Source organism: Microtus oregoni, unplaced genomic scaffold (genome assembly GCF_018167655.1).
Source record: "Microtus oregoni isolate MIOR12 unplaced genomic scaffold, Mior012 000036F_ref0000092, whole genome shotgun sequence".
NCBI classification, from domain to species: domain Eukaryota; kingdom Metazoa; phylum Chordata; class Mammalia; order Rodentia; family Cricetidae; genus Microtus; species Microtus oregoni.
The window spans coordinates 20,528,110-20,549,509 of NW_024543095.1; the positions used below are offsets into that span (position 1 = coordinate 20,528,110).

The following is a 21,400-nucleotide window of genomic DNA, read 5'->3' on the forward strand; positions in this document are numbered from 1 at the left end:
AGGCATTAACTCCTCTATGGAAGACTCATTATGACTTCCAACTTAAGAGAGCCCGGTGAGGCTGCCCGGGATGGAGCTGCACTTACTCCAGGAAGCGGGTGATGTAGTCGTTGCTGCATTTTGACCATGTCAGTGGGGTGGGATCATACTGAATTTGCTGGGACATGATGTATGGGTGCCTGCCCACAGGCTCACAGTCATTTTCTTTTCCATCATGCTGGATGCCAAAGCTGACACAAAACACAAGAACAGAAAGCAGACAGGCATTAAACAGGAGAAACTCAAAGGTTCGCCACCATGATTAAAACCCACAGGAAGCCACTTTTGTTCCGAAGGGGGCTATTTATGAAGTGAGACTTTGAAGTTGGAAGGACATAGCTAATTTTGGACTCAGAAGTTCAGGGATGACTATAGACATGCCCTTAACCTCAGCTACATAACCACGGCAGCCATATGGAGAATTAAAACAGACCTCTGCTTGGCAGAAAGCCGAGCGTGCTCAGCCTGGCTCCCTGTTTGGCAGGAAGCCAAGAGTGCTCAACCTGGCTCCCTGTATTCTGAAGTCAGAAGAGCAAAGCATGTCCCAGTACACCTGTCTTCTCTTTGAAGCAAGTCCAGTATAAGCAAATCCAAGAGAATCAAGAAAGCAGTCTAAGGGAGTCTCTGGTGGAGGCCCAGGCACTGACGAACAGATTTTTTTTACCCCATTCCAACAGATCTTCAATGCCCACACAATGGGGAGACCTCACAGTTCAGTGGTTGAGAGCAGAGGTTATGAAGATAGACAGTCTGGATTGAATTTGAGCTCTGTGGTTTGATGAAATTTGAGTTACTGCAAGTTACTTTCTCTTCTAGAAAATGGGCAGTCACCACAGTGCTAGGAAGAGATCTGAAGGAAGAAAGACCCAAAAGCCACTGAGCAAGGCCCGGTCTAGATCAAAAGTCGCATAAGCAACAGAAATTTAATCGGGAAGTGGTGGTGCACGCCTTTAATCCCAGCACTCAGAAGGTAGAGGCAAGCGGATCTCTGTGAGTTTGAAGCCAACCTGGTCTACAAGAGCTAGTTCCAGGACAGGCTCCAAAGCTACAGAGAAATTCTGCCTCAAAAAACAAAAAACAAAATAAAATTTCCCTTGGACGATGACTCAGCAAATCAAATTCAGCAAACTCAAGCATGAAGACATGAGTTCTGTCCCCTAGAACCCATGTAAAAAGTCAGCATCTATGATTCCAGTGTGGAGAAGATGGTTGGTGCCTGCCGTCCGACAAGCCTGGCCTTCTGGGTGAGTTCAAGACCAGTGAGAGACCCTGTCTCAGATAATAAAATGCAGAACAGACGAGGAAGACACCATCAACCCAATGCTGACCTCTGGCCTCTGTGCACGTGTGCATACAAGTACACACACATACATATATACACATTTGCATACCTATGTGCACACATGTGTATACACAACAGATATTAATTGTCGAGATTAATTTCCTTCTTTTAGAGAATAATTTTACAGGTCAAAAGCCATCCATCCTGTTGGAGGCAAATGTGGTCTTCAATAGAGATCTTGTGTTTTGAACTCATTTGTGTGTCTGTCCCGTGGTCTCTCTCTGTTATGGCAGGCCAGGAAAGCAGTTCTGAAGGACTATAATATTGAACTGCCTGTCATGCCAGAGGTGCTTAGGAAATAAACTGACCCAGAGTTGTCGTTCTACAACTAATATCCTTAGGATTCTCCACAGATACCTGAGGTTCCTACAAAAATCTGTTCCCATGGAGATTTGGGCCAGTTAGATCCTAGAGATGTTGGCTTAGTTTTTCAGAACAGAATACAGAAAAGTATGATTTTTAAAATTTTTTCTCACTCCTCTGAGTAAGAAACTCACATTTCACTTTAGTGGATCTGGTCAGCGTTAGCAGCTCATGCACAGAATAGACTTTGGAATTTAGATATTTTCTTGTGTTTTATGTATTGCAGTATTAGCAACTTACTTGCAAACTTTAATCACAGTCCATGAATATAAAACTCACAAGGAAACATCAAGAATAAGTCTGCAGATTTAATCATCTACTTACAAAGAAAGTGGTAGAGTAGAAACCTCTTGTAAGGCTTCCCCAGGCTGCTGCCCATCAGTCCAACCTGTTCATTAAGCGTTTTCTGCACAATGTCATATATTCAGTAGTTAGAAAAGGTCTTGCACTGGGAGCAAGTCTCAAAAAAAATTCACAAAGAAGATATTTCTGAGACAGGGTCTTATGAAGCTCAGGTTGGCCCCTAACTTGCTATGTAGCTGAGGATGGTCTTGAACTTGTGATTCAAGTACCTCCACCACCCAGGTGCTGCAATTCCAGGTGTGTGTCCTCCTGTTTGGTTCATAAAGTACTAGGGTCAAATTCCAGGCTTCATGCATGCTGATGAAGCATTCTATCAAATGAGCAACAACCCCAGTCCCAAAGGATGATCTTTTCAGTGGAGGGTATTCTAATATACACATCTGTGTGCTTGAGGTTGACTTTTTCATGTTTTCTTAGTACTGAGGGCTGAATCTAGGTTCTTGCGCTTGCTAGGAAAGCACTCAACCATGGAACTACATCTTAAGTCTTTTGAAATAGAATTTTGCCATTGCAGCCCGGTCTAACTGGAACGTATGATCCACTTGCTTTTATCCCCGTGAGACAATCCGTGTGTATCACAATGGTCCTGGTTACTGGTCATTCTATACTCAAAATATAGAAGCTTACCAAGATCTCATTTTTGTTTTCCTACATTTTTAGTGCATTGCAGAATCTTTTCCTCAAGCTCTATTCTTGTTTTAAGAAGAAAAAGGTGCTATGAAACAAAGGCACTGTCTGCTTGCGCTAAGGTGGTGGAGGAGTAGTAAGTCAGGAACAGTGAAGGATGAGAACGCATGGGGCTGGAGTGGCAAAGGGTCTGTCTCCAAAAGATGTCTTCTACCCCTTGGGGAGAATCCAAGCAGTAGTTTGGAGCAGGCACCTTGTATTGCTGTAACAATCCCAGGGGTTTCTTGGCCAGCCTGTTCTCTGGGTCTTCGTTGTTTCAATTCCTTTAAAGTGGGTTTACTAAATTACAAGCTGAAGTAGTAGCTTAAGTAAATACCTTGCCTTCAGTAACACTTTGTGGGGGTATATCTGCTCTTTACCTTATAGTGTTTATTCATCTTATGGTTCCGTGAAACTTGCAGAGAACAAGAACCATGGAAATGGGAATATGAGCTTTTCCAAATCTTTTAGAGAATACCAGGTTTGAACAGACAGGGAGAAAAGCTCAATAAATGAAACAGCACAATCTGGAAGCTGGGGTGATGATATTGAGCCAATGTATATATTCAATATAACCATGGTGCTTTCATTACTAAGAGCAAAGTAATTTTATATATTCTAATTTACATACACATAGCCGAGTTTCAAATCTTGCACCTACAGGTGAGAGCGAGCAGTCAGCATTTCTCTGTGCGTGACTGAGTTGCCTCACTCTGAGTTATTATTACTAGCTCCATCTATTTACCTCTAAATTTCATTTCTTCTTTGCGGCTAAATATTATGCTGTATGCATATATATTTTCATTATCTATTCAGTAGTTCATAAATATTTAGGTTGAATACCCATAGAAGTCAATGAACTAGTAAGAAGTTATGGTTGATTTCAAGAGAAGGTAGAGAGAATACCAGTGTAATGAGGCAAAAAGAGGAATGAAAGCCGGGCGGTGGTGGCGCACGCCTTTAATCCCAGCACTCGGGAGGCAGAGGCAGGAGGATCTCTGTGAGTTCGAGGCCAGCCTGGTCTACGAGAGCTAGTTCCAGGACAGGAACCAAAAGCTACGGAGAAACCCTGTCTCGAAAAACCAAAAAAAAAAAAAAAAAGAGGAATGAAGAAACAGGAAAGCTTTAATGGGGCAAGGTGGGAGGGCAGGGATGAGGCGAGAGTATGAAGAGGGATGAGGAACACCAAACACCTTTGAAAATTCTATGTGGAAATGTATTGTTGTAGGACCTTCCGGAAACATGTACATATATAAAAAGAAATGAGACATGGTTATTCTATAACAGAGGAACAACACCTCTCTCAGACAGTTATAACCACCAAATAAAAAGCTCAGTGCTGAGTATGGGCTACCTCTTGGACGAGTCACTGGTCAGTGGAGTCTCTTAGATCACCCCAAATTAACAGGTAACAGGCTATTACCCCTGTTCTTGAATACCCTTCAGAATGGGATGGTAAGACTCTCCTGCTAAAGACACCACACACTAAAATCATAGGACATAAAAAAACTCAACCTGGTCCTAACCTGGAAGCTTTATTCCTACCAGAAAACTTTCATGGTTTGAGAGGTTCTGTTTACATTATCAGGGTTATAAAGTGTTGAGCAGTTTTACCTAACTGTGAGCCCTAAAGACTACAATAACAACTGGCCTGGCAAGATACATCACTGGTGCAATAGTGGATATATAGGCATAACCAATACTCTTTCTGATTGGATTTAAAACCTGCTCTACACAGCAGAACTTATGCTAGTACCATTAACTGGGCCCAAACCCTGTAGCTGGCTAGGGTCATAGATCCTAGGGGAGGACCTAATTTTATTCTGTTCAATGGACATAGCATTAGCTGGAACCTAAGTTCTTGTTATTATATCTATAAATTAATGCACCTTTCCGCTTTCGTCCAGGAAGCTCCCTTCTGCAGTAGATGGAATGGCAGTTCACAAATCCACAACAGGCCAACGTACAGAGAAGACAAGACTGGAATACTCAGCTCAAGATGGAACATTCTTCTTTTTAAAAATGAATTCTAAAAACTGGGGTTAGAGATACGACTCAGCACTTAAGAACACTGGCTGCTCTTCCAGAGGACCCAGGTTAGGTTCCCAGCACCAACATGGCAGCTCACAATGGTATAATTCCAGTTGAACGAGATCTAATGCCCTCTTCTGGCCCTTATGGGACTGAGAATGCCTGTGGTACACAGAAATACATGCAGGCAAAACACCTGTATATGCCAAATACAACAAAATATCAATTTAAAAAGAATGAGAATTGATACCCGAGTTGTAAAGAAGAGATTCTTGCTAATAGCAGGCCTGGGAGCCAGTGAAAATGCCCATTGTCCACAAGGCGTGCCTGCACTTCTACCACAGGGCTGGGCCGGGGAACACTCCTACTGCCCTTCACGGATCAAAGTCTCCAGGAGTCCATGAGGCCTTTGTGGCACCACCCAAGTGCTGGGTACTAACTGCTTCATGAGCCTCATCCCCCTACATAGCAGGATTGAGGAGGTCTATATGTTTGTACATGAGAATATCTTTCATTTTGCTAAGACTAACAATTACTGCTTGTTTTTGCCAGGACTAACATTTTGGTGTAGCTCATCCACATTGCCAATCATGGTTTAATTACAAAAAGTCACCTATGTTCTCTATCTCTGAATTTTTGACAACCAAAGATATTAAAAGATATCACACTTGTCATCGGGGCTGTGTTGTGAGGATTCAATAAATCACAGCACCTAAGAATTTGCCTGGTGCCACCCACTCATTTAACAGATAAAATTAAGTATAGCAAGATCAACGGAACCATCTAGGAGCATACTACTGACTGATGGAAAAGTCAGAGCAAGTGTTTACTTTACCCAGTCATGGGGCAATGTTCCAGCCTTGTCACATAGGTAAAATTACTTTGCACAGTTGCAAGCTTTATGGTGAGTGAGCCCGGACTGAAGAGGTCTCACACAATACAGTCTCCAGGGTTCTTCTCAACTCTTACTCTTCTCTAGTGCTTTACTGAGTGTGCCTGGTGTTTGTTCTTTATAGAGAGGAGAAGAAACAATGGTGGGGGCGGGCTCCCATGATGCAATATGGGTAGATTAATTGTTCATGGGACTCCTCACTCTGAATCTCCTGTTAGAAAAAGCTCTTTCATTTGTGGTTACACTGACAAGCAAAGCCACAATAGGCTAAGATCTTTACCGAGGGGAACCCTTGATGGCTGGCAAATCCAGAATCTTTATCAAACCTTCACTCAAACATTCTGACATCTGACTTCAATAATACATCTAGCTAAAGCATATATTTAAATAACTTGAATGCTCTACTAATTGGTGTGTAAATGGTCTCTGAAAGCTTATAGAAGTTTTCAATTTTTTTTAATTTTGTCATTTAACGTATACATATAAGATCAAAGCTAACAATAGTGTCTAGTTCATAGACTGTTGAGAGCAGTCATTACCCAATGAAAAGTCTAATGGCATAAGTAGAAGGTCAGGAGTGTTAATTTTGTATATGTTTAGTGACCTTAATTTTGTCATTCCACAGCCATACCAACTAAAATCAGATTAAAAGACTTTGATGTTTTTCCTAACCAGGAGCAATATTTTCTCTGGCTTAAGGTCCTGGCAGAACTTCAGCCTCTAGTCAGTAAATCGCTTAGTAGAGGCTTTAAAGCTTCCTGCCAGTTACCCTGTAATATATCCTACTACTGGCCAGTAAAGTTAGTCCTTAAAATGATATTCCAAGACCTCTTCGCAACTACAGTGGCCATTTATTTTTCAGATAATACTATAGCTAAATCTCTGGAAAACATTTATTTTACTCATTGCTTTCAGACCTCCACCCTCTGAAAAGATGGGGCGTGTTGATCAGTGCTGTGAAATATTATTTTAACTATGCAAAAATGCATTACATTTGTTTATGCTGCAGAATATTACTTTAACAATGTGAAAGTGTGTTGTTTGTTGCTGCTGCTTTTGTTAACTTTGTTAAGGATGTAAAGATGTGTTACATTTTTTACTATTGCCTTTTTAACTTTGTTAAAGATGTAAAGCTATGTTACATTTTTTTATTGCTCTCTTTGTTAACGATGTAAAGATGTGTTACATTTTTTACTATTGCCTTTTTAACTTTGTTAAAGATGTAAAGATGTGTTACATTTCTTATTGCTCTCTTTGTTAAGGATGTAAAGATGTGTTACATTTGTTTCACCTTGCCTGCCTAAGGCATCTGATTGGTCTAATAAAAAGCTGACTGTCAGAAGAAGGAAGGATAAGCAGGGCTGGCAGGCAGAGAGAACAAGTGGGAGGAGAAATCTAGGCTTGAGGAAGAAGAAGGAGAAGAGATCAAGGGAGAAAGACAGGGAAATGCTCTGGGCCAGGCAGGAGTAAGACACACAGAAGGAAAGAAAGGCAAAAAGTCCTGAGGGAAAACGTAGATGGAGAGAAACAGGTTAAGTGGTAAGAGCAGGCAAGAAATAAACATAAGGTAAGGCCAAGCACTCAAAACTAATAATAAGTGTCTGTGTCACGACTTGGGAGCCAGTTAGTGGCCTAAAAGAAAGCCTGCTACAGATCAGATTCTAAAGTTGTCCATTAAGATGTTTTTCAAGAAGTTTCATCTTACCTGGAAGAAAACATTAGCAATAATCCATCCTTAGGACATGCCTGCCTGTCTGTCTTACTTTCTTTTCTGTTGCTGTAATAAAATGCCCTGACAGAAACAAGTCAAAGAAAAGGGGATTTACCTGGTTCATGAGGGAACAGGTCATCCTACCAGGGAGATCAAAGTGACAGGAGCCTGAGGCAGGGGCATCACTGCATTATTACCCTCCCCTGCTCCACTGCAGGTAAGGTGATTAGGAAAGTCTGAGCAACATTATGATGATTTTACTGATTACCATGGTGGCTATCATCATTGACTATCATGGTGGGCAAGGCATGGTTGCTGGAGCAGCGGGCATCTGGTCACTTACATCTGCATCCATGACATGGAGATAAATGGATGTTGGGATTCATCTCACTTTATCCTTCTCATTCAGTCACAAAGACTATGGGATTGTAAGACTAAGTGTGTCTTCCCTCTTGAATGAAACCTCTGGAAACATCTCACTGACACACCCAGAGATATGTTACCATGGTGATTTTACATCCAATCATGTTGACAATGAAGATTAACATCACAGCATATCATCCCTAAGTATTGTTTGATCCTTTGTAATTGGACATGGCTGTTAGTGTGGAATTATACAAGGACTGGAGATAATTTGGATCTCCATTTGTTGTCAAAGGGCCTTTAACCAATAAAGGGAAGTGATATTACTAAACTTAAAAATATTACCATTTCAAGATGAATATAAAGACTCATGCCTATAATCCTAGCAGTTGGGAGGTTGAGGTGGGAGAATTGTAATGAATTAAAGGCTGGCCTGAGCTACATTATAAGTTTCAGGCCAGCATGGGAGACTGTGTCTTAAACAAAACCCAAACAAACAAACATTGCCTTTTGAAGCAAGTCTCACTGACTCTAATATATAATTGTTATAAGTGGTGAGGACAGAGTAGATGAAGGTTGGGAAATACGGCATTCTCTCTGCTTCTCAGAAGAAGTTACAGAGGTCAGGGGGTGAACCTGTGCCACATGCAAACCGAATCTTGTAATACTCAGTTTTAATTGCTTTCCACTCCCTTCAGTGCTAGGGATACATGACCATGGCAAGCGCATCTCTGCTGCTTGAACTCTTTACCTGTGCCCAAGCTCGTGGGCAATGGTGAAAGCCAGGGGTAGGCCAGAATCTTCATTGATGTTGCAGCTCCTGTGAGGCTGGCACATTCCTGATAGTTGCGACAGCCCCAGGGTCTCACAAGGGCGATTGACACCAGCACAGATGTCCTTTCTGAAAGGAGAGACCAGAGATGCTTAAACACCCAAAGAAATGCTTGAACAAGCTTCCTGCAAAACTACATCAGTATACACTACTATGGTTGGTATCTTCAAAGCATGTTTTACAATAAAGCCCACATGAGAACAGGACTTTGAATCCATTGGACCCATTCTGATCTTATCTCTTAATTAATTCAATTTCCCAAACTTTACAATGTTGGGAGAATTGAAAGCATTTTATTTTGAGTGGTTTTGCACATCATCTCAGGGGATGAGTATGATTAGGCTAACAAAATAGTGCACTGGAAATAAAAGTTAAACATTGAATAAGGAAGAGGTGATTAGCAGTTTTCTTTTTAGACATGAAACCCCCTTTTGGATTTTCTGAGCTCTGTTTTCAAAACTCAGCTGGGGCTTGTTTATTTGTTTTGTCTTATGAAAAATGCAGTTTCTCTCACTATCCCACGGAGATGAAATCAATTATCTATCTAGTCAGACTACACTAATAAAACTTACACATGAATACCGTGTGTGTGCATAACCCATGCACACTGTGACACCTCATCTCCCCTTTTCATCGGAAATTAGCTAGAAAAAAGGGAAGGAAAGCCTCAGAGAACTTCAGAAAACACTGCAGCTTTTCAAACAAAAGCAGGCCTTCATATCCTGATAGATCAGTTTTTGACAAGAGTTTTCAGAGTCATTAATTAGTCACTAGACTTTCTTCAAGCACAAGAGGAACTTTTGGTTAGCACAAGCACTGGTGGTGATTCCAGACTTTAGTTGCAAAGGTTTGTGTGGGCCTCGTCTGCAGCAACAAACGATCACTTGCTTTCTGCGTCCTTTGGGAAAAGGAAAGGACCCACACCTGGAGAAACTGTGAGTTCAGTTCTCCCAGTGGGTAGGGCTAGGGAGTGTGAGAAACAGCCCCCTTTCATAAGCAACGTAGACGTGAATCATATGTTGACTGTTGGCAGCTGGTGGAGGGCTGAGAGTTAGATCATACAGTCTCCAGCCAGATACATCCCGGCCTTGACTGCAGGATGCATGTTTTAATACTTAGTCTAAAAGTACGGTTCTTCAGGGACTTGCTGCGGAAAAGGTATGACACCCATTACTAATCTATTAACTCTTTCAGTTTGATTATGGCATTTACATGTATCTGATTTCTTTATTAAGAAATTATCAGATACACAAGAAGGTACCTACTAACAGCTTAGCATCAAAGAGCAGGAAAGAGGAGACAGCAAAGGAATTGTAGGAATATAATTCTCTGAGACACGGAATTTTGGATTTCAAAAGGAGGCTGGCTTTATCTCTCTCAGATACTGAAGACACACACAAGAAACTATGCCTCGGAAGTTCTGCACAAGGGGAACATGAGTGTAGTCTATTCTCACACATCTGTGCTCCACAAGAGCAATTCTACCGGGCACTGCCAATGTGGGTCTGGGAAAAGCTCCTCAGGTGCAGTGTTTAGTTCCACATTCATTTCCTCTTCATCTCTTCTTTATTTCACACCAACATTTTCTAGTAGGGGTTGGAGGAGGGTGAGGAGTGGAAATTGATCTTGACCTTACTTCTTTCCTAAGGGACTTTTTATAATGTCTGGAAATAGTTTGGGGTTTTACAAGTCATTTGGGGTACTAGTCTCATAAGTGAAAATTAGAAGGTAGATAGCTACCTCTATCTACAGGAACAGCTTCCAAAACAAAGAATTGCCTTCTAACTTTAATCCGTGATGATCTGATAAGACACAGGTGGACACTGATATTTTTTTGTATCTGTGGAGGTTTCCTTTGTTTCCGAGTATGTGGTCAATTTTTGAGAAGGTTCCATGAGCTGCAGAGAAGAAGGTATATTCTTTCCTATTTGGGTGGAATGTTCTATAGATGTCTGTTAAGTCCATTTGCTTCATTACCTCCAATAATTCTCTTAATTCTCTATTAGGTTTCTGTCTGATTGACCTGTCCCTTGGAGAGAGAGGTGTGTTGAAGTCTCCTACTACTAGTGTGTGTGGTTTGATGTCTGCCTTGAGTTCTACTAATATTTCTTTTACATAAGTAGGTGCTTTTATATTGGGGGCGTATATATTCAGGATTGAGACGTCCTCCTGATGAATTGTTCCTGTTATGAGTATAAAGTGACCGTCTCAGTCTCTTCTGATTGATTTTAGTTTGAAGTCAGTTTTGTTAGAAATTAGTATGGCCACACCTGCTTTTTTCTTAGGACCATTTGCTTGAAACACCTTTTCCCAACCCTTTACTCTGAGTAGGTGCCTGTCTTTGTGGTTGAGATGTGTTTCTTGCAAACAGCAGAATGTTGGATCCTGTTTTCGTATCCAATCTTTTAGCCTGTGCCTTTTTATAGGTGAATTGAGCCCATTAATATTAAGTGATATTAATGACCAGTGGTTGTTTACTCCGGTTATTCTTATTGCTTTTGGTAGTAGAGATTGTGTGTCTCCCTTCTTTGAGATGTGCTCGTGAAGGGTCATTAGATGCCTGGGTTATTGTAGGCAGTGTTGGCAGTGTTGGATCCCTTGGGTTGCGATTTTCCTTCTATTACTTTCTGTAGGGCTGGATTTGTGGCTACGTATTGTTTAAATTTGTTCTTATCCTGGAATGTCTTGTTTTCTCCGTTGATAGTGAACGATAGCTTGGCTGGGTATAGTAGTTTGGGTTTGTATCCATGGTCTCTTAGCTTCTGCAGAACCTCTATCCAGGACCTTCTGGCTTTCATAGTTTCCATCGAGAAGTCAGGTGTAAGTCTGATTTATCAAGCCCTAGATAAGGAGTCCTAAGGTCAAAAACCTAAGGTCCTGGGTACGTGATGGGTCCTGTGAAAAACAGGCCATTAAGATCAGAGCAGCCGTACCATTTTGATAGCATTAACTTAATATAAAGGATGATAATGAATCCCATGTGATGCATACGTCTGTCCTACCCGCAACTGAAATTTCAATCATCAGAGTCCTGCTTTTGAGTGAAAGTACTAAAACCTGGTTATATGGAAATCTGTTCCAAGAGAAGCTTTTGGTATAAACCTAAAGCAGTGGGTTTCTAGGATGTACTGTACCTTAGGTAGACCAGTAGTCCCCGTGGAGTAGGTTTGTGCAGATGAGGAACATTAAGCACAAAGGCTCTGGTTCTCCCTAGCAGAAGAGGCCTCTTTTAGTACACATCCTTAGATTTCTGGATGTCTGTAAATTTGCATAAGCTACAACTAACCCCACCCTTTTATTATATGAGCCCTTATTATTATAAAGAACATAGTAGGAAGTCAATACATGTTTACTCAGCCAGTGGAAAAAATCAGATTTCAAAGAGCCTTGGATTGATTAGGAAAGCTCATTAGCTTTTCATAGTCTGGATCCTGAAAGTTTTGATTTTTTTTTTTTTTAAGTAGTACCATAGGATCCATCTGTTCTTACAACAAAATCATATCTTTTTTAAAAAAAAATTATTTATTTATTTATTACGTATACAGTGTTCTGTCTACATGTATGACTCCAAACCAGAAGAGGGCACCAGATCTCATTACAGATGGTTGTGAGCCACCATGTGGTTGCTGGAAATTGTACTCGGGACCTCTGGAAAAGCAGTCAGTGCTCTTAACCTCTGAGCCATCTCTCCAGCCTCACAAAATCATATCTTTGCAATGATGTGAACTGAACCCAGGGCCTAACCAATTCTAGGCAAGTGACCTACGTCTACACTATACCTCATGTTAAACATGAGGGTGAAAAGGAGAAAGGTACATTTACATTACCTCATTTACTCAGGGAAGGATGTGTGTACTGTATCCTAGGCATCAGCCTAGAGTGGGTTAGAACAGCTAAGTCCCTAGATAATTGTGTCTTATAAATTGAAAAGGGGAGACTAAATAGAAATATAAAGTTCAGAAAGTCCACCAGCTGAGGGTTATAGAAGTCTTCAATCAAGGGTTTGAAAATGTATTTCTTGAAGCAAAGAAGACAACTTTAAAGGCAAAATCTTTGTTATTATAGGAAAAGAGACTTGTTTGCCAACAGACGTAGTTTATAAGAAAGAGTTTTACCATATCAACAAGCTTGCTAAATGCCCTCTCCATGGTATCAGCCAGCAAGGGGCTCACTGGCCACAGCTGTTGCTGTCACAAATGACCAAGAAATGAAAAGGAAGGTGAGAATCCCAGGAGGGTGTACATATGACAAGACTTTCAGCCACTAGCCTTTCTCGGCTGGTTACCCTCCTTTGCATATCGACTTGAGGTACCTGGTGATAAGAACAGCCACATCGTGATGGACAGGGTTGAGGTCGCTCTTGGGATTGATGCTTTTCTGCCACTTGCAGAAGCTGGACAGTGTCTTCTCTGCATGATGAACTATCTTCAATCCTTGCTGGAAAAAGGAGAGAAAAGACATGTATGAGTAGGCTCTTTGTGATCCAGTTTACTGTATTAGACAGTAGTCCTCAGGAGCACTTCAGAGATGATGCTCCAGGCACTTGGAAGATATTTGGCAGAGGCAAATGTATTCCCTTTGGACTGACTCTCTGCTCTGAGAGTCACCCACCCATGCCCTGACATTATTAAAAAGACCTAAAGGAGGAACCTCAGGATAGAAACTGTCACCACATCAAGTAGCCCTTAAAAATAAATTGGAAATATAACAAAGACTCACATTACTTGAAGTTTTATTTCTAGTGGGCTGATGCATTCTATGATAGTAAAGTTCCAAGCAGCTTTTTATTTTATTTTTTCATTTCTCATGAGAAACGAATGAATTTTCCACAAGAAGCCTCCTTTGCTGGGAAGGCAGCTGTGATGCTGGCTGCTGGGTCCTTGCACACTACGTCATCTAATTTCCTCGCCATCTACTCAGCATTGCTGGCAATGAAACATCATTATGTTCATTTTATAATTAAAGGAAATTAAATCTGAGAGATGGGAAGAACTAGATGAAGGTCTCTCAGCTCAGAAGCTTCGAGGTTCCTGGTAAAGATGTGCTAGATATTAGTCATCACCCTAACTGGGAAGTCGACTTGTCTCTGCTTCCTTTATGCAGAAAGCTTGATTATCAGACAAAACACCAACTGTGACCAGGTTGCTTTCAGGTCTAGTTTTAACTATATGCTTCTATTTCTTGGGGGAGAGGGTATCTCTAAGAGAATACCTATTACATTTAAAAAATTCACATTAAAATTTATAATTATTTAAAAATAGTGAAGTATTCAGAAATGAAACTAACAGCCATGTGCAGAATCTGTAGTCTGGAAATGTCCGAGTGCTGATAAAGAAAATTAGAGAGGTAAAGAAGAGAACTGACGCTACATTTACGGGTTCAAAGGTTCAGTCTAGTGAGGATTCTACCCCTCAAATTGATTTGTAGCTCTATTGTAATTCATGTTAAATGCTTGGCTGGGTCTTTTCTAGACGTATTCAAGCTCATCATAAAATATGCATGCTTAATCACGGTTCTTATATTGGTTAAAATAAGTCTCAGAATAGAAACATAAGATCTGACAATTAATTGAATCCAATTCTAAGGTTTACTACGTCGGTTCACAGCCATGACAGTGTGATGGGGTGCTTGTGTGGGTCAATAGACAGAGATCCAAAAGTAGACCCACGAAAACACGCTTGAGTGGTTTTTTTGGGGTGGAGGCAAAGGTAAAAATGCAATTCATTGAAGGGAAGATAAACTTTTCAATTAGTCATGCTAGACAGCAAAAAGAGAACTCAATTAAAAATGGGAAAGAAGAAACCATGAATAGGCATTTCTCAAAAAATGACACACAATGGCCAATAAGCATACTAAAAATACTCAAGGTTGGGTATTTGACACACACTTATAATTCCAGAGTTGGGCAACTGAGGCAGAAAGAAGGTCTTGAAATGAGGTCAGCCTGTGCTACATAGGTGAGTTTCTGACCAACCTAGACTACATACTGAGACAGGGTAAGAAGAATTTCAAGAGGAGAAAGTGGATGCTAATTAAAACTATAACGCCCTATTGCCACATGTCAGTTAGAACAGTTACTGACAAATAGACAAATGATAACAGGCATTGGTCAGAATGTAAGGCAGAAACTTCTGAACAGTTTGTAGAAATTTAGGCTAGTATAGTCTTGATTAAAAACAGCATGTAAGTTTCTCAATAAATAACAGCAGAACTACTATTTGATCTAGCAATCCCTCTAGTGGGGATATACACAAAGTTATGAATTCTGTACGCTGCAGATCCCCATTCACCCTGCTGGATTTTTCAAAACAGCCAAGATATAAAATCAACTTAATATTCATGGATACAATAATTTTGATTATTTTTTTTTGCTTTCTGAAAACAATGAAACAGTTTTCAGACAAACAAATGAAGGAAATTCTGCCATTTTTGAGAGCATGGAAGAACCTGGAAGACATCATATCAAGTGGACTAAGCCAGGCACAGAAAGACCAATAATACATGATCTCACTTACATGAGGACTCTGAAAACACAGAACTTAGAAATAGACAAAAAGGGACACAGGTAGAGGTATATAAATAGGTTGGTGAAAGGATTCATATCTCAATTTAGGTAAGAGGAATAAGTTCTAGAGCTCTACTACATGACATGGTGACCATGGTCAATAACAATACATTATTTATTATATGTGAGAATCACGAGAAGAACAGACAGATGTTAAGTGTCCTCACTATGGGGAAAATATGAGGTGAGGCACATCTTTATTTCCCTGATTCATCCATTCCACGTGCTTATATGTTTTAAAATATTATATTGTGCATAGTGCATATATACAATGGTTATCAGCGTAATAAATAAAATTGCATGCATGGGAGAGAGAGGGAGAGGAAGGTGGGGAGAGAAGGGAGGGAGTGAGGGAAGGAGAAGGTAGAGGGGTAGGGAAAACTTATAGTCAAAAACTAAGAAGAAAGCACACCAAATTCAAGAGGCATATTCCAGGTGCTAGTTCCAGAGTTTCCAGCTTTCTCTGAGTTCCACTAAGATACTGAATTTTAAAACTCCATCCTTGGGCTGCAGAGATGGTTCAGTGGCCAAAAGCCCATACTTCTGTTAAGAGGATTCAAAGATGTTTCCCAGCTCCCAGGTCCGACGGCTCACAACTGTCTGTAACTCTAACTCCAGGGGAAACTAACGCCCTCTCTAGTCTCTGCTGGCACCAGCACTTCTGCGCACATGCTCACACAGAGATATGTATTCCTAATTAAAAGTAATATAAAACAATCCACCCACATTATAGCATATACAGGATCATAGATTACATCTTGATACTTCACTCAACTTGCTTTTGTAAACTAATGTGAGGTAGTTAGGAGTTCATTGACTCATCTACAACTGAGAAGAATTGTACTGTAGGAATTGGAGTTGGTAGCAATAGTTTTCAAATGGCAAAGCCACAGATTGATCTGAAGATTCCCTTGCTTCCCAATGCTCACACTAGAAATAGCATTCAAATGACATTATTGTGAATATTTTTTTTCTTCTTTTTTTTTGTGCTATACATTTTTCTCTTCTCCCCCTCCTTCCTTCCTTTCTTCTTCTACCTTCTCCTGTGATCTGCATGCTCCCAATTTTCTCAAGAGATCTTGTGTTTTCCTCCTTCCTACTTAGATTCATGTATGTCTCTCTTAAGGTTCTCTATGTTGTCTAGGTTCTCTGGGGTTGTGGACCGTAGGCTGGTTTTTCTTTGTTTTATGTCTAAAAGCCACTTATGAGTGAGTGTATATTATATTTGTCTTTCTGTGTCTGGGTTACCTCACTCTAATATTTTTTCTAGGTGAATCCAATAGTTCCGGGTTACTGATTACAATAGTGGTTGTAAGTACAGTATTGTTTTGGATGCTTTGGCTTCTCATGGATCTTCCAGTATTTTATAATCCCAGTGAGAACTCTATTTTCTCAGTAACTCCTTGTTTGCCTTAGTGGGCAGATAAATAGCCAAACCTTGCTACTGAGTAAACAGACTGAAAACTTACCAAGGTCTTTTTGGATGTCCAAGGATGCTTAGCTGTGAACACCTGTGCTCCCTATGAGTCACAGCTCATGCTAAACCGTGACACTATCTTCTAAAGACAGAGGACTAAAAGTCTCACCAGCTCAAGACCATATTCTCTTGGCAGCTGTCATTTAAATTGGAGTGGCAGTCAACAATTGTAGAAATGTCAAACTCAATCTATTAAGGCAAGAGAGGAGGTTCAAAGGGAAGTCTTCAGATAGCTTTTAAGTTTGCAGAAGGCCTTTGCAGAAGTTCTCAACATAGCAACACTATACTGTTGCTCACTCTACTGTTGCTCTGGTCTCAAATATCTTTCCCTACTAGCATTTGTTCTATTGCACTTGGGATGCTTGGAAGTGAAGCCAGAATGACAAACTCTCAATTGCGGGACCATGAGATAAATAAAACATGTGTTTGGAGATTTAGTGAGCTGTGTCGTGATGTCTGGAAGAGGCCTGGCATCTGTTTCAGCTTAGAGCTTTTTGTCATGGTGACCATGATTTGTTTCACAGTTATAGAAGCCCTGGAGGGTTTTAACAAAGTAACTATAAGGTTTGCTCTGTTTTCTTGCCCCATAGATCAATCTCTAGTGATCAGACTTGTGGCTTTGCCATTGATTACACAAGGGAGCCCAAGGCTAAATTGTTCAATTCAGCAATAATCCAAGTTCTCCAGGTTTCTTTTTTGTTGTTGTTATTTTAAGAGATAGAGACTCAGCTAACTCAAAATAAAATATAGACAGGCTAAACCAATAATTAAATGTAGATATTAATAGGCATAAAGTAAATTAATAGATTTTATAATAGTTTCATAATAGAAAATCAATTATCTGAAGGTAATTGTTATAATTAATTGGTATTATAAGCTTTGAAACATAGAAAATAAATATATCTGTGTTCAGATAATGACAATGCTTTTTCAGCTCTTACTGTTATTATGATTACTTCTAAAATTATCCACCAAAAATAATAATCTTTCCTCTTCCCATCTCTACTGCTCAGTTCTTGCTCATTTGACATTTGTTCACATTTTGTAGTCCAGGGTGGCCTGATCCGTGATTCTCTTGCCTTAGCCTCTAGAGTGCTAGGATTACGGGTGTGTATCACCACACTTGGTTCCATCCATCCACAACATTTTCTTTATTAGTTGTAGAAACCACATTATCTAATTTCAAGAAATCTTCTGACAATGTTTGGCATTGCCAATGGGCAGCTCTCACCCAACCAAATTCAACCAGGGACACTTTCTGGTCAGTCATGTGCCATGGGGTCAAGTCCCGGCATCACAATGGATGTGCAACTGTATTACATATGCTATGGTCAATGCCTCAATCTGAGAAAACGTTCCATTTGTGTAGTGCTCTGCTTTGTTCTGGTCAACATAGAGCGTTTGAGCTTTGTTAGTCAAAATAATGTTACATTTATTCAACAAACAACTGAAGGTCAGAAGGTAAGACAGTGGAAATTGTGATGGAATAAAGGGATGAAGAAAGAAGGTCTTTTGAAGAAGATATATGGATGGAAGCATATTACTGTGGAAGCATAAACATACATACATATGAAATAAGAAACCATATATATATACACATATATAGTTTTAATGAAATTATCCTACAATGGAGGAATGATACTCCAATTAGACAGTGCATGCTAGCAAAAGAAAGAGAGAGAGAGAGAAGGAAGAAAGGAAGGAAGGAAGGAAGGAAGGAAGGAAGAAACAGTGCTTCCTTCTTTGTGAGCAGTTTGCCAGTGGGGCCCCACAGCCTACCAAGCATTGCAGGCTATTGCTAGCTTTCTCGGTTACCATCCAGAACTTGATCCTAAGATCTTCCTTCTGAAGACACCACATAACTTGAATCATAGAACATGGAATGCCAAGCTGATACTGACCTAGAAGCTTCATTTCTAGTGCCTAGCTTTCCCAATGCTGGAAGGTGTTTTCCAAGCTACTGAGGGAGAAAAGCAACCATCAATATCACCCAATATAAAGCCCTGTGAGCTACAACCTGACAAAATATGCCCATGGGTGCGACAGTGACATAATTATAATGGGAGTAATACGATCCATCTTCTGATTGGATCTAAGGCCTTCTCCATGAGCTGGAATCCATACTTGGCACTGTTAATGGTGCTAAGTACCTGTGACCAGGTAGATTATGGGCCCTAGGGGAGAACATGATACTATTAGTTTGCTAGATGGACATAGTATTAAAATGACTCCAAATGATTTATTGCTATATTTGTAGATAATGCAATTCTCAACTCTCATCAGAGATGCTCCTTCTTGCTGTAGATGGCAATTGATATGTAGACCTTCAACTGGTTCTGTGCAGAGAATGAGAAATTGTGGACTATTCAGCCCCAGATGGAATTTACATATCACACCCCTCACCACAAAGCTCGGGATTTTCACTGAAGAAGAGGTGAAAAGACTGTTAAGAACAAAAAGTGGCAGATACTTTTGTGGCCCCTGATAGATCAATCACTATACAGGAGTTGGCCCCACTTTCAGGAGTAGCTAAGCCATAAAAACTGACTTGATAGGTCCTTCCTTTTAAAGAGGGGAAAATTCAAAGTTGTCTGGGTAGGGAAGTGAAGACAGAAAGGATGGTTCTGGAAGGAGTTGTGGAGCTAAGTGTGATCAAAACATATTGTGTTTAATTCTCAAGGAATGAATAAGAAATAGTAAAAATTTATAACTCATTGTTAGACCATTATTTGCACTTAAGAAAGGTAAATAAACAGTACAGAAACAGCCGCATAGACATTAGCAAAACAAACAAACAAAAAAACCCAAAGGCAAAAAGTACCTTTCTCTTTAAACTTCAATCTATTGCAAAAATAATACAGTTAAATACAAAATGTAAAATTATGAAACTTGGAGAACAGGATCAGACATGGTAACATATGCCTTTAACCTCAGCACCGAGGAGACAAAAGCAGGGGGATTACTGTGAGTTTGAGGCCAGCCATGTCTACACAGTGAGATCCTATCTCAAACAAAACAAAGAGCAAAATGGCAGGAGAAAATCTTGGAGGCCTGCAGGAAGCTGTTCCTTTATATCTGTGACATTACAGTAACATTAAGTTGCTTGTTTCAGCCTTCTTCCAAAACACACCTTTAACTTTTAAAATTGCCTTTCTTTGAAAGGTTGTTTCCTCTTCCTAAGATGCTTTTCACTGCCCTTTTCGTCTGCTTGAACCTATCCTATCTCCAACCTTCCTTTAATAGGACATTTGCAGAAGGTCTTCTGTTCCCCTTTTGTTCCTGGCCATAGGATTCAGTTACCCACGGTGCGATTTACCTGCTGTGTCAGGTGAAGCGCAGCAGATTCTGCGCCTGTTTTCCTCCGCATGTGTCTGAGATTAGGGACTTGCGCCTCTCATTTCTCAGCCATTTTGTGTACCCTAATACCCATCAGCTGGATTGTAAAAACCAGGAATATGTATCATCTCTATTAAGCAATGACGAAAAGGTAGAGTCAGAGGCAAATACAGGCTTGTTGGTGAAAGGTTTGTGGTAAGGTACGCAACTTATTGGCGAGAGGGTTTGTGGTAAAGCAAGGGAGAGGCTAGCTCTGCCGAGTAGGGGAGAGGAAGAAGCAAGGCACTGGCGTTTGAAAACAAAGCAGGAGATCTGTAACAACTTCTCTCAGGGACGAGGAATTGCTGGGATATGATTCTCTGTGGCCATCTCATGCTTCCACCCATCATTTGAGCAAGGGCAACAAAAGCTTTGTTCTTCTCAAGGAGGTTACATGAAGCTGTGCTGTTCTGATTTCATAGGGGCATTTTGCATGGTCATGTGCGTACATGTTTATGAATGTCCACATGTGTACGGGTACATGTGTGTGTCAGGATGTGTGCACATATGTGTGCATCTGTGTGAAGACTTGATGTTTGCCCTAGATCACTCTCCACCTGGAAGAAGTCAGTCACAGCTCACAAAGATGGCTCCAAGTGGGAGACAGGAAATGATTTTGCAAGAGCATCGCTTTTGTTACCAATTGTTCTCTTTCTTTCTGAGCTATCCTCTAATGAAGAAACAATCTTCCATTAATCTCCCTGGGGATGCCTGGTAGCAGCTTTTGATGTGCTGTAGTCTGGCCACACTCTGCTAAGGACGCTTAGGCTGAGCAAACAGATAAAGAAGAGACAAGTGGATAGAAAGTAAAACTGGAATACCTCACGTGCATAAGAAATAAATCACATTATATCAGAGAAAAACTACTTCTCTAAAAGAAACGGCTCTAAAATTATTCGTCAATATCATTGACATTTAAAATGAAAAAAATTATAGATTATTATAAATCCACACAACCACTAACTGAAATTTTTAAGAGTCAACAAGCTGTTGGTGCCACACTGAATCCAACACTAAGTCACTCCGGAGGTCAAGAGAAAATTCTCTTTCCTGGAGAAGTCTAGCAGATACCCTTATGTGCTAATGAAAGTCTTATGTACTTGTAGAAGAATTTGCATTAAATAAACACACAAAATTACAGCTATGGTAGTTTCTGCCAAGAAAAACTGCAGTGCTGTGAGAGTCAGTAATGGAAGGTTCTCTCAGCAGATGGATACCTGTGCCAAAGCCATCTGAGCTGCAATAAGAAAACAGAATTGAAAGAAACTTAACTGCTTCTAAGTGGGCCATAAGTACATTCCTACAGCCTTAAACCCAGAAACAGAGTCAGGTAGAGATGGTGACATCCAAGCTAAGAAAGCATCACCTGATGGTGGGCTAA

The 21,400-nt window shown here is 40.4% G+C and overlaps 1 protein-coding gene across 1 annotated transcript in view; it reads right to left on the reverse strand.

Annotated features, from left to right (window-relative positions):
• Adamts12 (ADAM metallopeptidase with thrombospondin type 1 motif 12) overlaps window positions 1-21,400 on the reverse strand; it is a 224,793-nt gene that overhangs the window by 79,133 nt on the left and 124,260 nt on the right. The window contains exons 6-8 of the mRNA XM_041631217.1: window positions 12,915-13,039; window positions 8,522-8,671; window positions 87-230 (exon numbers count right to left, since the gene is read on the reverse strand). Coding sequence (XP_041487151.1) covers window positions 87-230; window positions 8,522-8,671; window positions 12,915-13,039 — 419 coding nt within the window. The remainder of the gene's footprint in view (window positions 1-86; window positions 231-8,521; window positions 8,672-12,914; window positions 13,040-21,400) is intronic.